The 18,171-nt window shown below is 36.5% G+C and overlaps 1 protein-coding gene across 5 annotated transcripts in view; it reads left to right on the forward strand.

Moving 5' to 3' along the window:
• The window catches only part of FRY (FRY microtubule binding protein), a 188,120-nt gene that overhangs the window by 77,648 nt on the left and 92,301 nt on the right, over window positions 1-18,171 (forward strand). For all 5 annotated transcript variants that reach the window (XM_084288656.1, XM_084288657.1, XM_084288658.1 and 2 more), the window contains 12 exons: window positions 1,271-1,361; window positions 1,802-1,881; window positions 2,012-2,092; window positions 3,953-4,121; window positions 6,559-6,651; window positions 6,747-6,845; window positions 9,298-9,399; window positions 10,536-10,639; window positions 11,158-11,266; window positions 12,971-13,057; window positions 13,976-14,147; window positions 15,710-15,842. In XM_084288656.1, coding sequence (XP_084144782.1) covers window positions 1,271-1,361; window positions 1,802-1,881; window positions 2,012-2,092; window positions 3,953-4,121; window positions 6,559-6,651; window positions 6,747-6,845; window positions 9,298-9,399; window positions 10,536-10,639; window positions 11,158-11,266; window positions 12,971-13,057; window positions 13,976-14,147; window positions 15,710-15,842 — 1,320 coding nt within the window. The remainder of the gene's footprint in view (window positions 1-1,270; window positions 1,362-1,801; window positions 1,882-2,011; window positions 2,093-3,952; window positions 4,122-6,558; window positions 6,652-6,746; window positions 6,846-9,297; window positions 9,400-10,535; window positions 10,640-11,157; window positions 11,267-12,970; window positions 13,058-13,975; window positions 14,148-15,709; window positions 15,843-18,171) is intronic.

The raw sequence follows: 18,171 nt of genomic DNA on the forward strand, positions 1-18,171 counted from the left end.
GTTGTTGGACTGAAAGGTTAGGAGCTAGTTTTATATATCAAGAAGGTAGACGTGGATCTGAATCAGACCCTCCCAAACTCTTTATGGTCAGTGGAAGTAGGCAATATGAAGACATGGTTCATCAGTTAGGTGTCTGCTTTTGCATGAGATGGATCCTTGCCTTAAAGTGCCTCTTTCTCTTGACTATCCTTTAGAGGAGCCTGTTATAGGGCAATCTGTTCATATATAGAGGTCTTCAGGAATGCCAACCAAAACCTAGTTGAAAATCAGCTTAACAGTGAACCAAGGCCACTCTGTTAATTGATACTGTTATAAATAGTACATAAAACCAGTCCTTTTTCCAGTTAATGTGAAACCAAGAAAAATTATTTGGATTTTGGTTATTTCAACGCAGATCAAGCAGAGCTTTTAAATGCATGCTTAATTGTAAGTACGTAAGTACAATTGAAGTCATAAAGTACTTAATGTTTAAAAGAATTGTGGTGGGATCTATATACTCAAATAAAAATGTCACTGAAACCAGTGGTAACAGCCTTAGAAGGCAGGACTGCCTGTTTACTATATCATTTTACAAATTGTATTGTATACTTCATGTCATCTTTTCAGTGCACCTTGAAACTGTGATCAGTTTATAGATGGTTTTTATATTTGTATTGCAAGCTACTCACCTCAGACATCTATTTCCCTGTGTTGTTCTGCACAAGGAATGCATTTTAGCATATGGCAAATGATGCCAACATTAGAAAAATAACACTGGAAAAAGAGGATGTAGTTTGGTTATGAATTCTCCATTGGTACTTTTAAGGCAGTTTTCAAAATCCATCACAAGTGTAAGTCTGAATTTGATAGCGCAAAAATAATTTATGTTTGCCCCCACAGTGTAATTGAGAACGGTCCTAACTGGTGCCGCCAAGAAGGAAATTGAAATAAAATCAATTTGTTAAAATACAGGATCCAAGAGTTTTCTTGGTTATGTTTTGTTCTTTTCTTTTTTTTTTTTTTTCCCTTGAAAAAGTATTCTGTTGATTTAAACTAGAAAAAAAGAAAATGGAAAGTGACATTTCAACATCTGACAGAAGGTGAATGTAACAAGTCAGATTTGCTTTATCTTGGTTTTTAAGAGCATCTCAGTGCATTACTTCCTGAAATGCTCAACTGCAGTTTGAAAAGTAGAATACAGTCCACTGTTAACTATTTTCATGTAATTGAAGAAGGCATACAGCATGAATTACGACATCTAATTATTGTGTTTCTTGTTTTGATTTTGCAGCGATGAACAACAGAGGGACTATTTAATGGAAAGAAGAGACCTGGCTATTGATTTTATATTTTCTTTAGTGTTAATAGAAGTTTTGAAACAGGTATGGAATTCCTCAATTATACATTAACTAGTAAACAATGGAAATTCCAGAGTTTATTTTATAACCTAATTTCAGGATTCATAATTCTGTTTCCAGCTTAAGAATCTAATAAAAATGTAAGAGACATCCTGCATGCTTGTTCTTTGCTGTCTTTCTTGCACATATATATTAAATATGTAGTATATGTAGTATGTGATATAGTATTCTGCTGTCATGCAGACTTCACTTTTCCAGGTTTTTGGAGATAACGTATTTCTCTTCACTACCAAAGAAACATTAAGTGGCTAGGTCATTTCAGCTATTTTGTTAACTGTTATTTTGGTTGGTTATTTTTTGTTATATTTGTGTAAGGAAGATACCCAGAAGTAATACTAACACTAAGGCATGCAGCTTAAAGAGTAGTATATGTGTATTGGTTCTGTTTTATTTTGTGTTTTCAGATTCCACTTCATCCTGTAATAGACAGTTTGGTACATGATGTTATTAACTTGGCTTTCAAGCACTTTAAATACAAAGAAGGGTAAGGCTCTTTTTCATACACAAATTCTGTGAAAAAATCACTTGCTGACTTGCATAGCTCTAGTGGCTTAAGCAGCAAGCTTTCTCAGCCACCTGACTAACAAACAGAATTCTTTCTTATCTCTTGGTAGGTACCTTGGTCCTAACACTGGAAATATGCACATTGTTGCAGATTTGTATGCAGAAGTAATAGGTGTACTAGCTCAAGCAAAGTAAGTAAAATTGAATACCATACATAATAGAAATCTAAGTTTTACTTGCTTAGCATATGAATATTCTCACTTTCTCCCTTTCTTAAGAGATAGTGCATGAATAAATCATTTTAACTCATTGGCCCTCTGTTCGTCCAGGTGGCCTAAAAGTCCATTAAATCACAGGGTTTCTGTAACTAGTCCAGTGATACAGAATAAATTCAAGTAGACTACAGCAACGTTATTTTTCCTATCTCACTGATGACGTCTATGGAAGCCCCAAAGGGCTGAAGAGAGCTATTTCAATTAATCTTTTTTTCCTATAAGCTATTTTTTCTCTAGCTGGGCAAATCTAAAAATAGCTATAACAACATAGCAACATTTTAGAGTCTCTCCGCAGTTATTTCAGTTTAGAACATAATGCAATTGCTTCTGAATCCTTCGTCATGTACTTCTTAGAGTAAATGGCACAGTAATGACTTAAAAGACTATGGAATCTAGTCCTAGATTTTGAATCTGGAAGCAGACAGATTCAGATACTCATGTACCCAATATAATGTTTCATCATACCCTTACTGTACAAACCAAGCAATAGGATCAGATCTACTGCCCCAACATAGACCTGCATCAGTGATCTCTGTCTACTGACTTGGTGTTGCTGTAGACTCTACAAAACCAATCAACTTAACCAAATTTTTTAGCTTTATGCAGCCAAAACAATTTCACTCCCTGGAAATCATATAACTTTCACAGACTTCCCTTAAGACCTTACTTGGGCTTCTAAATTTGCTGGCTCAAAGACAACAGGGGAATTAATATCTGGATCAAAAACTTCCAAGTTGACTGTCAAAGACAAAACATACCTGTTCTCCAGTGCTCCAGGATGTCATAATCAGTAAGAGAATAGACACAGAGTAGAGTTAGCTTGAGAAATAGATAATATTTTCTTGGTACAGCAGAAAAAAAAATCCCTAAGACCAAACTGAGCATTAATCCATAAAACATTAGATTGTTTTTTGCAGCTGAAGCAGAGTCCTCTGGTGGAGGGCCATTTAGTATATATGAACACTTATATTTACAGTCCATGTAGAAGTAGGAGAGCAAATACTGTCTTTCTCCTCCATTTCTGAAGGGGTTTGCTAAGATATTACTATCACTAAAGAGCTTCTTCCTACCAGCCTGTTTCTTTCAGCTGTCCTGTGTTCCTTATCAGAGGCAATAACGTGTTATGTGCTACACCTGCCCATGAAGATGACATTCTTTTCATTTTGTTTCAGAAAGGAGAAAAGATCTTGCTATATATCTTCCTATATATGATTCTTAGGGATAGTGTGTCTTAAAAGACAACTCCAGGAGACTGGGGGAGATCAAGCATGGTCACTGAACCCTGCCTTCATCCCAAGTTGTACTTAAAGCTTAGATGTTATTGTAATGGCTGTTAAAAATAAAAATAAAAATAAAAATGAAGGCAAAAATGGCTTATCTGAATTTTTAATTGTTATCATTTGAATGTTTTATTTTGAAAACGTTGCATGTACTTGCAAGAAAAGTCTTTCATCTTGGATTTTTGGAAAACATGCAAGAGGGCTATTCTAATGATATTGGTAGCTCATTTGTAAAAATGAAGCATGATGAGAAAATAACAGGAAAGATGTAGTTACTCAAATGGACTAAGATCAGGCTGTATGCTTCCTTTTTTTTTCTGAGTTCGTCAGAAGCAAATGAAAACTAGGTAAAAAGAAATCTATTCACATACTGATTGAAATAATGTTTTACAAGCAAAGGTGAATCTTCTGTAGGCGTTTTCCCATTTATATGTCTTACAATACATTTCAAATACTGAACTGTACTGTTTTGTAACTAACCGATGTGAATTTTTAGATTTCCTGCTGTAAAGAAGAAATTCATGGCAGAATTAAAAGAGTTACGGCATAAAGAACAAAGCCCGTACATAGTTCAAAGTATTATCAGTCTCATAATGGGAATGAAATTCTTTCGCATTAAGATGTATCCTGTGGAGGACTTTGAAGCTTCTCTTCAGTTTATGCAGGTAAAATGCTTAAGTATAGAACTGTGGTTTTCAGACCTTATAGAACAGGCTCCCCTTCATCTTTCCTGTTGTAAATCTTCAGGAGATTTTTCCACACATCATTCCCACATAAATATATGCACAGCTACTTTCTGCCCATTCTGAACCTCAGTGCTCCAGTCTCCAAGCTCAGGAGTGTATCATTCCATACCAGCTTGTCATCAGCTGTTGAACCAAGTCCCCACATCTTGCCCTCCAACAAAAAGAGGTTTTCTCCAGCAAAGAGTAGACGCCCCACCTCCCACCCTGGCATTTCATAGATGTGCCTTGCCCCATGTCCCTGCCTAGCTACCTCCTGCAGTTTCTCACTGCATCCAGAGTGAATTTTCCACCCTGGACATAGTTGCCAGGTACTCCTGATGGAGGAAAGCTCAAAGGAAGAGACAAAGAAATGAGGCAAAAGCTGGAGAAAATTTCCCTTGGATGCGTTGTCGCCTTTCACCACACCTTCACCCCCCTTCCTCCAGGGTACATTCTGTATCCACCCAGTTTGAAAACCACTAATACAGAGCATAGTCTGTCATGAATGCTTTAAACCAACAGATTACATCATTCTGTAAAAGGAAATAAAGTCTCCTATATTTAAACATTTTAAGTAGTCCACATTTCTACCTGGCAAGATGTGATAGGTCCCATTCCCATCAGCAGTTTTGTTTAGCTTAAACTTTTTATTCTTTTTTTTTTTTTTTTTCCTTGTGATCACCTTCATAGCTGCAGGGTTTGTAGCCAGTCATTCAATAAGATGAATGTTTTATATAAACCTCCATATAGAAATCAGCTTATTAATGGTATCAGTGGAGTAAAAAAAACAACCATATTTAATGTTAAATGCTGACAAATAAGCATTTCATACTGGAATACAAATGCACAGATATACTGGCACACAGAACCATTTCTCTAGGTGCCAAACATGAATTACATTGCATTTCAACTTTGCAATGTGTTTTAAATCATATTTAACAACACAGAAAAAGGGTTGTTTCTCTTCTTACCTTGTGTTCCAGTATATGTGAATGCACCTTACTCTGTATTGTCTTCATGCAAGTTATCTAGAGCTGGCAAGACATCAAAGCAGTGTGTGGTCAGCGCACATGAGCAGTACGAGTAAATGACATTGGATTGCTATGGTGCAGCACTGTTGGGGTCCAGTGTTCACTGCTGTTTAAATCAGTGGTAAAGCTCTTGTATAGTAGACTCAAAATGTGGATGCAAATGGTCTCTACTTTGCTCATCACTGGAGTATCTCAGCACCAAATTAATTCTTGTATGTCCTACAGTGCATCATCATAAGAGGCACTGTGTACATAGGAAAACTAGTTTTGCTCAATTTAGTAAAATAGAGTTATAGTGTGATCCTGTGGGTGATTCATCTGCTTAAGAATATACACACAGTGCTACAGCTACAGCCTCTTTCACACGAGCTCCACTCTAGTAGAGAGACACTTTCAAACAGTGAGCTAAACTCAACAGTGAGCTCCAGAAGACCCTGACTTTCACCACTGCCTGCAGAAGGCCAGGAAGGGTACTAGCTTTGTGCAAGGGCCTCAGCTGTGTAGCGGCAGTGGCAGCAGTGACTGAAGTTATGTGATGCAGAATCCAGAATGCAGCCAGGAAAAATCATGCGTGGTCTAAACTGTAAACTGTTCTGTATGCATGTGCAAGTAAAAAAGGGCACTGGGGACCTTCCTTGGAAGGTCAATGGCTGTTGGGACCTTGGACCCAGAGAGGAAGAAGTAACTGGACCAATATGATTTCTTGTCCTCAGAGAAGTTGTACAGAAACAACAGATGCTTATCTCCTGTCCCTCACTTCCTGAGCAGCACGGCTGTGTGGATAGTAGCTTGTTGCATGTTTGGGACGAAAGTACACTTTTTGCTTTCCCTCTCAATCCCCAGTTGTAGGCTGGAAATTGTGGTGTTGTGAACCACAAGTCTGTTCCCTCAGATAGCACTGTTGTGTTTTGACCCTTAATCTGTAAAGCAAGGAAATTATCCCAACGTATTTGCTGTAAGATTGTTCCTTGCCACTTCATCTTAACAGAGGAATACATTCCTTTTCTGGCCTCCCAGAGCATGTGTGGACTATTCCTCCAGCTCCTGAATATATACACAAGGATCAGCCCCTGAGTCTAGCTCTCTTTCCCTCTCCAAAACAACAGCTGGCACAGCTGGAATACGCAGAGTTTCTGGATTATCATGGTTGGAGCAACAGATCCTTGGGCTTGATTTAAATCCTGCTTTGTGGTTGCTACAGAATGCAAATTTAGAACTTAATACACAAATCAAGTATTTTCTGGGGGGTTTGCAAGATAATGCACTTAATGTGCATTGAGCAGACATTTGGATGCCTTTATTCCAGCTGATAGCTGATTTATGTTTCTTGTTTTGCTTTGTTTTAGGAATGTGCGCATTATTTCCTTGAAGTTAAAGACAAAGATATCAAGCATGCACTGGCAGGACTGTTTGTTGAGATTCTTGTCCCTGTAGCTGCTGTGAGTTTATTTTTTTTGGTTGTTTGCATAATTTATTTGAATTAGATAAAACAGCTTGTGAAACAGTGTTTTATTAACATGAAATTTCCTTTCAGGCTGTTAAAAATGAAGTGAATGTCCCCTGTCTGAGGAACTTTGTTGAAAGCCTGTATGATACAACACTTGAACTTTCCTCACGAAAGAAGCACTCATTGGTTAGTAACTCTAAGAATTAGAGCCTAAAATTCTCTGTCAAAAATATCGCTGAACAAGACTCCTGGGAAATTCACAGAACTGGTTGCAAAACTTCTTCTGCATTTGGCTTTATAACTAATACCTTTCTATTTGCAGGGAAGTCTATTGTGTTTGCAAAAAATAACCATATTTATGTTATTCAGAATATGATCTAAATCAGTCTGCATCAAGCAGATGTTTTCAGCTTCTGGGTCTCCAATTACTAAATGGTTAGGTTTTCTCATACTTATTGTGTGTAAACATTAGGAGAGGAGAAAGAATAGAGTTCATTTCTTGTCAAGCGTGAACAAATGAGGCATGTGGGAACAACTCTTTCACGGGGCTTAAATAATACGTTGTAAGAATGAAAAAATGTATAACACATGCCCTTTTAAATCCATAACTTGGCTACTGTGCAGCTCGCTATTTCATTTTTTTCTTGTGAGATGAACAGTGGCACTGCAGTGTATTTTTGGAAGCATGAGTTGATCTGAATTAAATGAAGATCTGAGTCAGTTTGACGCTGGCCGCCTTAAGCAGTCTGTCTCTCCAACTGGGTCAGTGCACAGCAGCACTGTGGCATTAGCTAATCCATTTTGAAGCCTTGGACCTTTTAAGTAAAGAAAGTTGTCGTTTGTCCTTTCTTATTCTCTGATAAAGTCCAGAAGAGTTCCCTGCTCACAACTCTCTTAGAAAATAGTGGTCACCAGTGCTGGTGGATCTTCTGGGAGGAGTGCAGGAGTGTGCTTGTGCTTGCTGCTGCCATTTCACCATCCTTACCAGTTACACCAGTGCTAGGGGAGAGTCTGAACATTCCCCAGGGAATAGTCCTGGTTCAGTTTGAATTAGCAAGAGGCTTGTGATGAATTTCTGATTTCGCTCTGCTTGTGTTTGTGTGACTCCATTCCACTCTGCCAAGTTAATAAAACCTTGTTGAAACTGCAGCAGGGCAGGAGGTTTGCTGTACAGTTTTCACACTAAATAGAACTTCCCCAAACTGGTGGCTGTACTTGCCAAAGTCAATACTACGTGCTTGAGAAAGGATTGCACAGCTGGGGCTTAAGGTTTGATTGCTTGTCTACACATACCACACTGGAGGCTACATAGTTAAAAGTGACAAAATAGACCAGATTCTTGGGAGGGTGTGATTAAAAATACAAACATTGCAAGGAGGAGGAGGGGAAAGGCAAACAGCCGGCAGAAATAGCTGCAGTGCATATTTTAAGGCTTCAGGAAGAATGCACGGTCTTTAGAGTCTGCAGAGGACCTTCCTTTCTGAGATCAGTGTTTTGTGAATCAGTACATTTACTAGACAGGCAGGGTGGGTCCTCATTTTTGGACTAAAAGTGCCTGGTTTGAGCTTAGGAAAATCCAGGAGATGTTTTGTGTCTTCTGTCCTAGGGCTCTGCCTTAGGGCAGGTTGTAACGTCCTGGGGATGTTACTGAACTCTGATTCTTTTAAGTACTCTTACTTTAATCATAATGCTAATCTCATAAGAAAGTCTTCTGTGGGAAGACTTTAATTATCCTCTGCCATATATATTTTGGGCATGAAGATTACAAAAGTAAAAATTTATGTACATTTGCCATTTGCTCAAGAAACTAGAGCTAGCCTATCTGTGAGCAATTTATGTTATGTTTTACAGAAACAGAAGTGGTTTTAAGCTGTACTTAGACTTAGCTGTGGCTAATGTTAGAATTGTATAGTCTTTAAGATAAAGTTATCTTATTTTTGACTAAATTTTAGAATTGTGGTTGGATGTATCAACATGAGAACTGAAACCAAAAAGTCTTGCTGAAGCAAAGTCAGTTTCAAATTAATAGGTACACTTTAGCTTAATTTATTTAGTGCTGAGTATCAAATGAAAGGTCATCAAAGAGAGCAGGTTCCAGTGTTTGAACTTTTACTTTCTCTCTTTCCTCCTCCTACTTTCCAGTTCGCAAGGTGTAACCAGCAATAGACCCAGGCTTTGCTTGTAATTTAACACACTTCAGTAGGCTGCTTGAGACATCGCCCAATAAATGTCATGACTGCAGATTTTGAGGAGTGATAGACGTTTGTGTATTCACAAGTCCTAACAATCTGTATGGGTGCTGTTGTTGTTATCGTGTAGATATTTCTATGCTATCATTTCTCCGTTAACTAACAGAAATTAGCCCTGTCAGGCTGTAAAATCATGCCCCATCTTTGGGTTTATTATGCAGCTGTAAGTAGGCATTTGGTTGTTTTTAGTACATCCATAAAACATATCTGTAACAGCTTTAGGGAAACGTTCATTTTAGATTATACTAGTTAACAATGTGGTTTCTTTGGCTAATGTGTTGCACAAAATGGAGAAGTTAGAGCTGTAAGTTTGTAGTAGCTCTTTCAAATTACTTTTATATTTTGTAGACATGCAAATAATACCGTATCATCATCCATTTCCCGTTTAGGCTTTGTACCCTTTGGTAACATGCCTGCTTTGTGTCAGTCAGAAGCAGTTCTTTTTAAACAGATGGCATATTTTCCTCAACAACTGCCTATCCAATCTCAAGGTTAGTATCTTCTAACGAGCATATTAAAGCTTCATTAATATTCATTGCATTGATCTGTTGCAAATCCATTTTTAGGTAAATGTGCTGGAATATTGCCATTATCTGATCAGTACATAATTTTACCCGCTGACAGTACAAATTACTTGGCTGTACTATTCTGTTGATAACAAAAAAGTATTCTTCTGCCCAGTTTGAATTTCTCCTGTTTTTCTTGCTCAGATGGAACCTGAGTCAAACAGCTGTGAAATGGGTAATTCTACTGTTGAAAGTTAGTAGCTTGAGTGACTTACAAAACTGGCCCAATATTAATTTGCTTTTTTATCACACAGGCATTCTCAAAACTATTACTTCCACAATAGCTAATGTCCCATTCTGCAATTAAAGTAGATCTATACGAAAGGGTGGTCCCAACCCTACCTGAGAAAGCCAGTATAAGAGCAATGAAGTGATTAGCTCAAATGAAGGGCCTCTGACCTGCCACTTGCTGAACTAGTGGTTAGGAGGCCTCAGCAGAACAAGTAGAACTTGCAATGACCGTCTCGGGACAGAGGCAAAGTGTGGAAGGAATCTTAGTTAACCAAAGGATGAAATGGAAAACTGCATATGACCAAAGAGACCCCGAGCAATCTTGTACCAGTTCAAAAGTTTTCAAAAATAAATAGCAATCCAGATAGATAATCCCATTAAATCTAATTCATCCCAGATGCCACATTAAATAGGCCACCCTCAGCATATACAAATTTTTGTCCTTTCACTTTTGAATATGTACAGTAAATGTATTTATCTGCTATGTTCTTCATACCAGGTCTCCGTCATTGGACATCTTTTGAGTTGACAGAATCAACCGAAGGTTTTTTTTTCAGAGTCAAATTGAGTTGTTATTCAAAGAGATATTTTAAATTGTAACACAGACGTTTAAATTCTAACTCAGACTAACTTGACTTTTCTTTGACAACGTCAGTAACACCAGGAGAGGCAGGTCAGATGCATAGGCATCCTGAAGCTACAGGAATGGGGGCACTGGGCAGCTCTGAGTCTTTATCTTTTTGTAATGTCACTACAAAAGCTCTGAATCTTGACATCCACTAAGTTCAGAACCTCCTCTCTAATTTGTGCCTGAACTTTATTTCTTCTAGAATAAGGACCCCAAAATGGCTCGAGTTGCACTGGAATCTCTGTACAGACTACTATGGGTTTACATGATCAGAATTAAATGTGAAAGCAATACAGCTACCCAAAGGTAAGGTGCTGTATTTGTGATGTTAATCAATCCTTGTAGAGCAGATGTTGCTGGTGAAGAGGTGTTACAGTTCTCCTAAACATCTTTGAATTGAACATATTCCAATTGTTAAAAAAAAAAAAAAAAAAAAGACACTCAAAACTATACAATAAAATATTCCCTTTTGTGCCACTGTCAGTTATTCTTCCACCTGTTGAAATTACTATAGAAGTGATTCTGCTTCTGGAAAAGCTAAAAGTCACTCTTTGCCATGTTAAAATTATAAATATATTGGAGTGACATGTCACTGATAGGTTTATTGTTGCTTGTAATGTAGTAATGAAACAAAATAATTACATCAAATTTTTAGCAAAGGATCAGAATAAATTACCCCATTACCTTTTCATTTCAAAAAAAATACTTTCTTGACTTTTTAAATGGGGTTGGATTTACAATTTACATTTCATAATAAATGAAGGTCTGCAAGCACCAGACGTGTAGACGTGTCTAATGTTGTTTTTTTTCCCCTTCTTTTACAGTCGACTTATTACTATTGTCACAACACTTTTCCCCAAAGGGTCCCGTGGTGTTGTGCCAAGAGATATGCCTCTAAATATCTTTGTGAAGATAATACAGTTTATTGCACAGGTATGAGAGATCAATGCATAAATGTTTCCAATCAATTAATAACTTGTTTTCCTAGTAACAGATATTTAAATCAATTTCTATTTTCTGAATTTTTGCAACACCATCATCAGTATCTTTCATCTAAGTAACGATAAAATTATGGCTTGAGCTAGTGTAGTCTTCTTTGGACCAACAAGTTTTTATTATCTTTGTACCACTGAAAATCATAGAATCATAGAATGGTTTGAGGTGGAAGCGACCTTCATGATCATCTAATTCTGAACCCCCTGCCATGGGCAGAGACATCTTCCACTGGACCAGGTTTCCCAAAGCCCCATCCAACCTGGCCTTCCAGGGATGGGGTATCCACAATTGCTCTGGGCAGCCTGTTCAAGTGCCTCACCACCCTCTGAGTAAAGAATATCTTCCTAATGTCTAATCTAAATCTACCATGTTTGTAGTTTAAAACCATTACCCCTTGATGTATCACTCCACTCCTTGACAAAGAGTCCCTGCCCAGCTTTCCTGTAGGCCCCCTTTAGGTACTGGAAGGCCACTATAAAGTCTCCCTGGCACCTGCTCCTTTCTAGGCTGAACAATCCCAACTCCCTCATCCTGTCTTCATCAGAGAGGTGCTCCAGCTCTCTGATCATTTTTGTGGCCCTCCTCTGGACTCGCTCTAACAGGTCCACATCCTTCTTGTGCTGGCGGCCCCAGAGCTGAACGCAGGGATCCAGGTGGTGTCTCACAAGAATGGAGTTGAGGGGAAGAGTAACCTCCCTCAACATGCTGGCCCCACTTCTGATGCAGCCTGGGATACAGGTGGCTTTCTGGGCTGCAAGCACATATTGACAGCTCACACTGAGCTTCTTGTCAACCAACACCCCCAGGTCTTTCTCCCCAGGGCTGTTCTTAATCCATTCTCTACCCATCCTGTATTTATGCTTGGGATTGCCCAGCCCAGATGCATTTTACGTATAAAATGCATAAGAATATTTTAACTTCATCTCAGGTGTATTTTTAATCATTTTTAGAAAATGCCAGCTAGTCAGAGAACGCATTAATTGAGAGCCTCTGACTTGATAAAGTTTGAAATAATAGGCTGTATTTTGTACTGATACTGAATTAGCCTGACTGTATATCAGAGAAGTTGCACTAAGATTTCGCTGTTTTTAAGACAGTAAATCAGAGGAAAACCACGTTCAGCATGTAGTTGACACATGTAGTTTTCATCAGTTCAAATGGGAATTGCCAAAATACAATAACCTGCAGTTTCATCTCTTTTATTACTTAAACTCAGAAAACGTTCCCATTGAGCAAAGCACGTAAGCACATACTTAAGGTTTCTGAATAGAAATGAATACAACAGATGCTTAAGAACTTCCCTGAACTATGCCATCTGCGAATAAGCTCCTTTTATATAAAATACTATGTTAGTGCCATAATTACTGCAGTTTAAATGAAATAATTAAAAGCCTTATTTCCAAAATGGCTCATTTTCTATTTAAATGCCATAAATTAAGCAGGCAGAATTTTGGAATTTGTCAACATACAGCAGTGATGAAAGCTTAGATCTGATGTGTTCTGCATAGTTCTGAAAATCTGTTTTTCCATTCATTTTAATAAATCCTCATTAAACTGGTTTTTAACATTCTGTTGCCCTAAAGAAAATAAGTAGTAGAAGTGAGAAGTTATATGATTTGTAGTATTTTTTTTCTATTTTAGGAACGTTTAGATTTTGCAATGAAAGAAATTATCTTTGACTTCCTTTGTGTTGGAAAACCAGCAAAAGCTTTCAGTCTCAACCCTGAGGTATGGCGTCCACCTTCATTTTTTTCAGTTTGTGTATATTATATTGTGATACGTTTGCTTTCTGGTTACATTCTAAGCATGCTTTTGCCTTTGTCCAGTTTTCGGGCAGAGCCTTTAACTTGATTTATTAGTAAAATGCATCTGTGGACTTTTGTCTGTGAAATGTCACATTGTTTATTCCTGTCTTTTGTTTCTTTGGTGAAGATTACCAAATGTGAAGTAGTGCAAATGCATAAAACAAAAAGGAAGAGAGGAATAAAACTATTGACCACACTACCTCCTTATCACTGTGTTGTTGATATATGTAATGTGTTCAACTATTTTAATATAAAAATAAATTTTCTGTAACAATTTCCATGTTTTTCAAAACAGCTTTACAGAGAAAGAGTACATGATGCAAGAAAAATTGAAGATTTGACCATATAAAGCTCCACTCGTAGCGTCATGAGTCAGCTTCCTAGAGCTTTCCCTACATAAAACAATCAGACATTTGAAAAATTAAAAAAAGAGTTGATAAATAATGAATAAATATTTTGAAATTAATTTATTTGCTTACAATTTTGAAAATTAAATTTAACACATATAAAGCTTACAGGAAATGGATGTAATCCAATAGCCTCTTTATGTATCAATATTTGAAATTTTACTATTTCTCAACAACAATCTAAGTCCAAAGACAATGAAATAATAGGGCTAATTTTTGTTGTATGTAGACTTCAGTGTTTTAAGAACTTGCCTGTAATCAATGTAAATGTAGGTCTAGAAGATTGTTATTAGTATCATCTCTCAGTTTTGGAATACATTCTTGGGAAATCAAAAATACTCTATATATTGTATATATATTCTATAATATTTACTGAGTATGAGTAAAATATGATTATTTGATTATAATACTCATTCGTCTTCTGAACTTTACAGAGAATGAATATTGGCCTGAGAGCTTTCTTGGTAATTGCTGATAGCTTGCAGCAAAAAGATGGTGAACCTCCTATGCCAGTGACTGGAGCTGTCCTTCCCTCTGGAAACACTCTCAGAGTAAAGAAAACATACTTGAGCAAAACTCTTACAGAGGAGGAAGCTAAAATGATAGGTAAGAGAATGAAACTTGCATTAGACTGAATGTAAAAAAGTCTTTAGTACCTGAGCAGGATAATTTGATATTGTTAAGTATTCAGTTGATTTCTTTATTGTAAACATTTATGGTGTGTTTTAATGAAATAGGTCAGTTTGACAAGTACTTTTTTATTTTTTTAGGACTCAAAATTATTTTCAGGACAAGTCATTAGACACTTAAGTAGTAGCAACCCTGTTTTCTTTAGGGTTAAGGACACAGGTAGTTGAGAATTAGCTTCTTCTAGTGCTGGATATCTGTGTTTATTCATGGATATTCAGCTTATTTGAAACAGCGCCCGTGCTCTGAAAACACACCAGCTTTGAAAACCAGCACAGATTCTTTTTGTATCCCTATTTTAGTTTCTGTGTGTATTGCACACCAAATGAAATTTTCAAAATGACAGAAACTTTTAAATGTGAAATAAAGCAGAAGTGAACTGTGTAAGTTGAAAGAACCAAAAAAAAAAATCTTTCTTTTCAGTCGATGTAGAGAGAATCCCCTACTGAAGGAAAAGAGCATGTGTATCATGTGCTGAAGGTGGCTGGTTTTGCTGGCAGAAAAGGAAATAGGAGAAAATGAAAGTATAGAAACATAAGACCCATGCTTTTGAAATGTACAACAGACATAGTAGTTAGTAGTGGTGTTAATTCAGTTCATTTTAGTTACTCCTCATTACAGTAGGGAACATTCGATAATAAATATTTACCCTCTTGATTTCTTATACTTCATTAGTGAATTCTTTATTATTTTATAATATAATATTCTCATTTCCAGGTGCACCATATAAGATTAAGCTAGATAGTTCCTGTATTTTCTTTTGCCTTCTACTCTGCCATTGAATTTTTAATCATCTCACATCTGAGAAGTGATGTCATTTTGAAGTTCAAACTTATGTTGTTTTTATTAAATAGGGAAAGAATTGACTAGAGAATAGATGAATAAAATATCTTGTTTGGTGTTAATATCTAAAATTTCATTAAGAAAATTAAAATTTTAGCCTTTGATGAATTTGGAAGAAGTGATAATTCGAGTTTTATTTCTGAAGTATTTGATTTTCATCAGCTGCAGTAAATCTGTATGTCTAATGTTGTATTTTACATAAAATGTTATGACATTAATTTCCATACCAAATAGATTTTAGGAGAGCTCATTCAGATTCTTTTTTTCTTTGCCTGTAACTTTTAAACCTTGATAGTAGATCAGAGCTTTTACTTCTGTCATGAAAAGTCACCAAATATATAGCTTTGCAAACTGTGTAGCTTCATTTGACTATGTATGGACATATTTTGACTGGATATCTTTCATTTTTTCCTCTGGGAAATATATATTTGTATTACTTGGACTATTTTTATGTACAATAGCATTGTTTTTGGAGAGGGTGACCTATTCCATCTCTGAATCAGTATAGTGGAGTATGCTATATCATAAGTAAAACATTGGTCTTAATTCATGCAGTCCAGCTTGAGTGAGCAGCTTTCTTTTTCAAAATATAAATATCTACATATATTGCAAATTATATAAAACGCATATTATTGCAGGTATGTCATTATATTATTCTCAAGTAAGAAAAGCTGTGGACAACATACTCAGACATCTTGACAAGGAAGTGGGGCGGTGCATGATGCTAACCAACATACAGATGCTTAACAAAGAACCTGAAGACATGATCACGTGAGTGTTAAAGAACAGTAAATCCCATAACATACTGAGATGTGATTTTAGAACTTTTGATCTATTTCTGTGTATCTTGAGTTACGAGAGAAATAGCAAGAAACAGGAGCAGTTAGCTTATGTAGTATGTACACTGAAAACTGTTTATGACAAGCCAAGTGTACTTCTCTGTATCTTGCAGTGTTTGGAATTGAACTGACTCTCTCAATATGGCCAAAATCTATGGGTGAACATTATGAATGTTTAGATGGTAGAATTTCAAAGTCTGTGGTGGGATTTCGTAGTCTGTGCCTAGCAATCTATGCTCAGAACAGTTTCAGGGTATCTTTGCATCACTGAAGTTCAAAATGAAAGCAGAAATTCTGTAAATCCCTGTTAATAGTAAATGAACTTTCAAAATTACCATTGCTATTCATGCCTGTAATTAAAATTATATCTTCATTAAAACCCAAGTCATTTTATGGTAACAGTCTTGAATTTAAGGAGTATTCCACTGGAACGGACTCAAACCAGTATATGTCTCAACCAGTGTTCAACAGCAGCATTTCGCACTCTCATCCAAAATGAATAATAAGGGAAGTTTCCAGGAGAGGGTTCTAATGAGGTAGATTTTTAGTATGATGAATGACTGGCCAAATTCAACTATCAATTTCCAGCTGATAAAATCTCTGTGTTTTAATGCCTTTACTTTGCCCTTGCTTGTTGCTCTATCTAGATGAGATTATAAACTCTTTGTGTCTTTAGCTTGTTTTAATTTATTTATATTAAATATCAACATTACTATTTCATAGTAATATTTCATATTTTTCTTAAAATACTACCTGGTATATCGCTTAGTATTCACAGCCAGATTTCATATTAATTTGGGGTATCCAGGCTGTTGGCAGAGGCAGGAAAGTGAATTTTGAAAATCACATTTCCAAAAGATAATTGCATAGTAAAACCTAGAGCACTTATACAAGAAGTGCTTAATCTTAGCTGTAAATGTCCTCTCTATGGTTTCTTGGCATCACCGAAGTGCTGTTTATTTTTAGAATCAGAGGATAATTAGACTTGTGAGTTTTAAATTTCAGGAAGTCTTTTGGTTTGGTAGTTACTTTTGTCAGAGACAGAAAGACTGTAAGGTTGGAAGATTTGGATGTGTTACTGTATTTTTGTGTTGTAAGCAGCACAATTTTATATCCAGATGATCTGTAACTTAGTTAATATAGAGAGGAGAAAGGAGAAACACATTAGAAACCATTTTTACTTGTTCTTCCATAGAAAAAAATAATATCTGAGATACTTTGATATGAGTCTTAATCTAAAATCACGTCATGAATAACATCATTAGATGCTACTATCAACTTTTAAAATATCCCTTTTAAAAACTGCATTGTGCATAAGAACTAGAGAAGGCAATATATTTTTTTTATGTAACCATTTTTATTCACAGAACTTTGTGCTTCACTAGAGTTACCAATTTATTTTGAGTTCTTACGGGCTTTAACAAATGTACAACATATATGGGCTTTTAATACATATGCAACACTACATTTATCTGTATTTTATAGTTATGGCTTTTGTCCTACTTATGTATAGTTAATGGTATTGTATAAACTGAATATCATAGTGATATTTTTTAATAACAAAATAAGGATCAGCGGGATGTAGCTAAGCAGTGAATAGTCATAACATTTTAAAGTATACAGATTCTGCAATTTTATTTGGCAGCATTAGACATAGTTCTGTGTTTAATGACTGATCCATTTATGGTTGATGTAGTAAATGCCACCGTGAAGAGTCTTACTGAAATCCCAAGGAGTGTTCTTTGCACTCTCCACTGGGATATGAATCTCAATACTGGTTATAACTAGATTCAAGTATGTAGTCAGAATAAAACATCCATTTTCTAACACACAAACCTGTTCTTACCAGTACTTCAAAGATTTGTGCTGACAATACCTAGCTGAAATGTCATACTGCTGGTATGGAAATACAGGCTTCCAGCTGAGGACAGCTACTGGTCTTCATCCAGAGCTCGTCCTGTTGAATCCTGAGCCAGCCAGAGCTGCCTGCAGAGCCGTGTGAGCCCCCCCTTGCCAGACACTTTGCGTGCTGTGCCATGTAGCTCAGATAAGATGGGAACTTGAGCCTCAGACTTGGATCTTCTCCTGCTGCTCTTCTGTGCAGCTGATAAGCCACAGAACACCCACAGATTTTATATTTATAAATAATTACTCACTTGCCTTCATAACAGACTATTATTTTACATGCCTTCATTTTAATTGCACAAACTGTTTACAACCTCTGGGGACTGATAATAAGGAAACTCTGCAAAGTTCACTTT

This window comes from Netta rufina (assembly GCF_964035555.1).
Source record: "Netta rufina genome assembly, chromosome: 1".
Taxonomy (NCBI): Eukaryota; Metazoa; Chordata; class Aves; order Anseriformes; family Anatidae; genus Netta; species Netta rufina.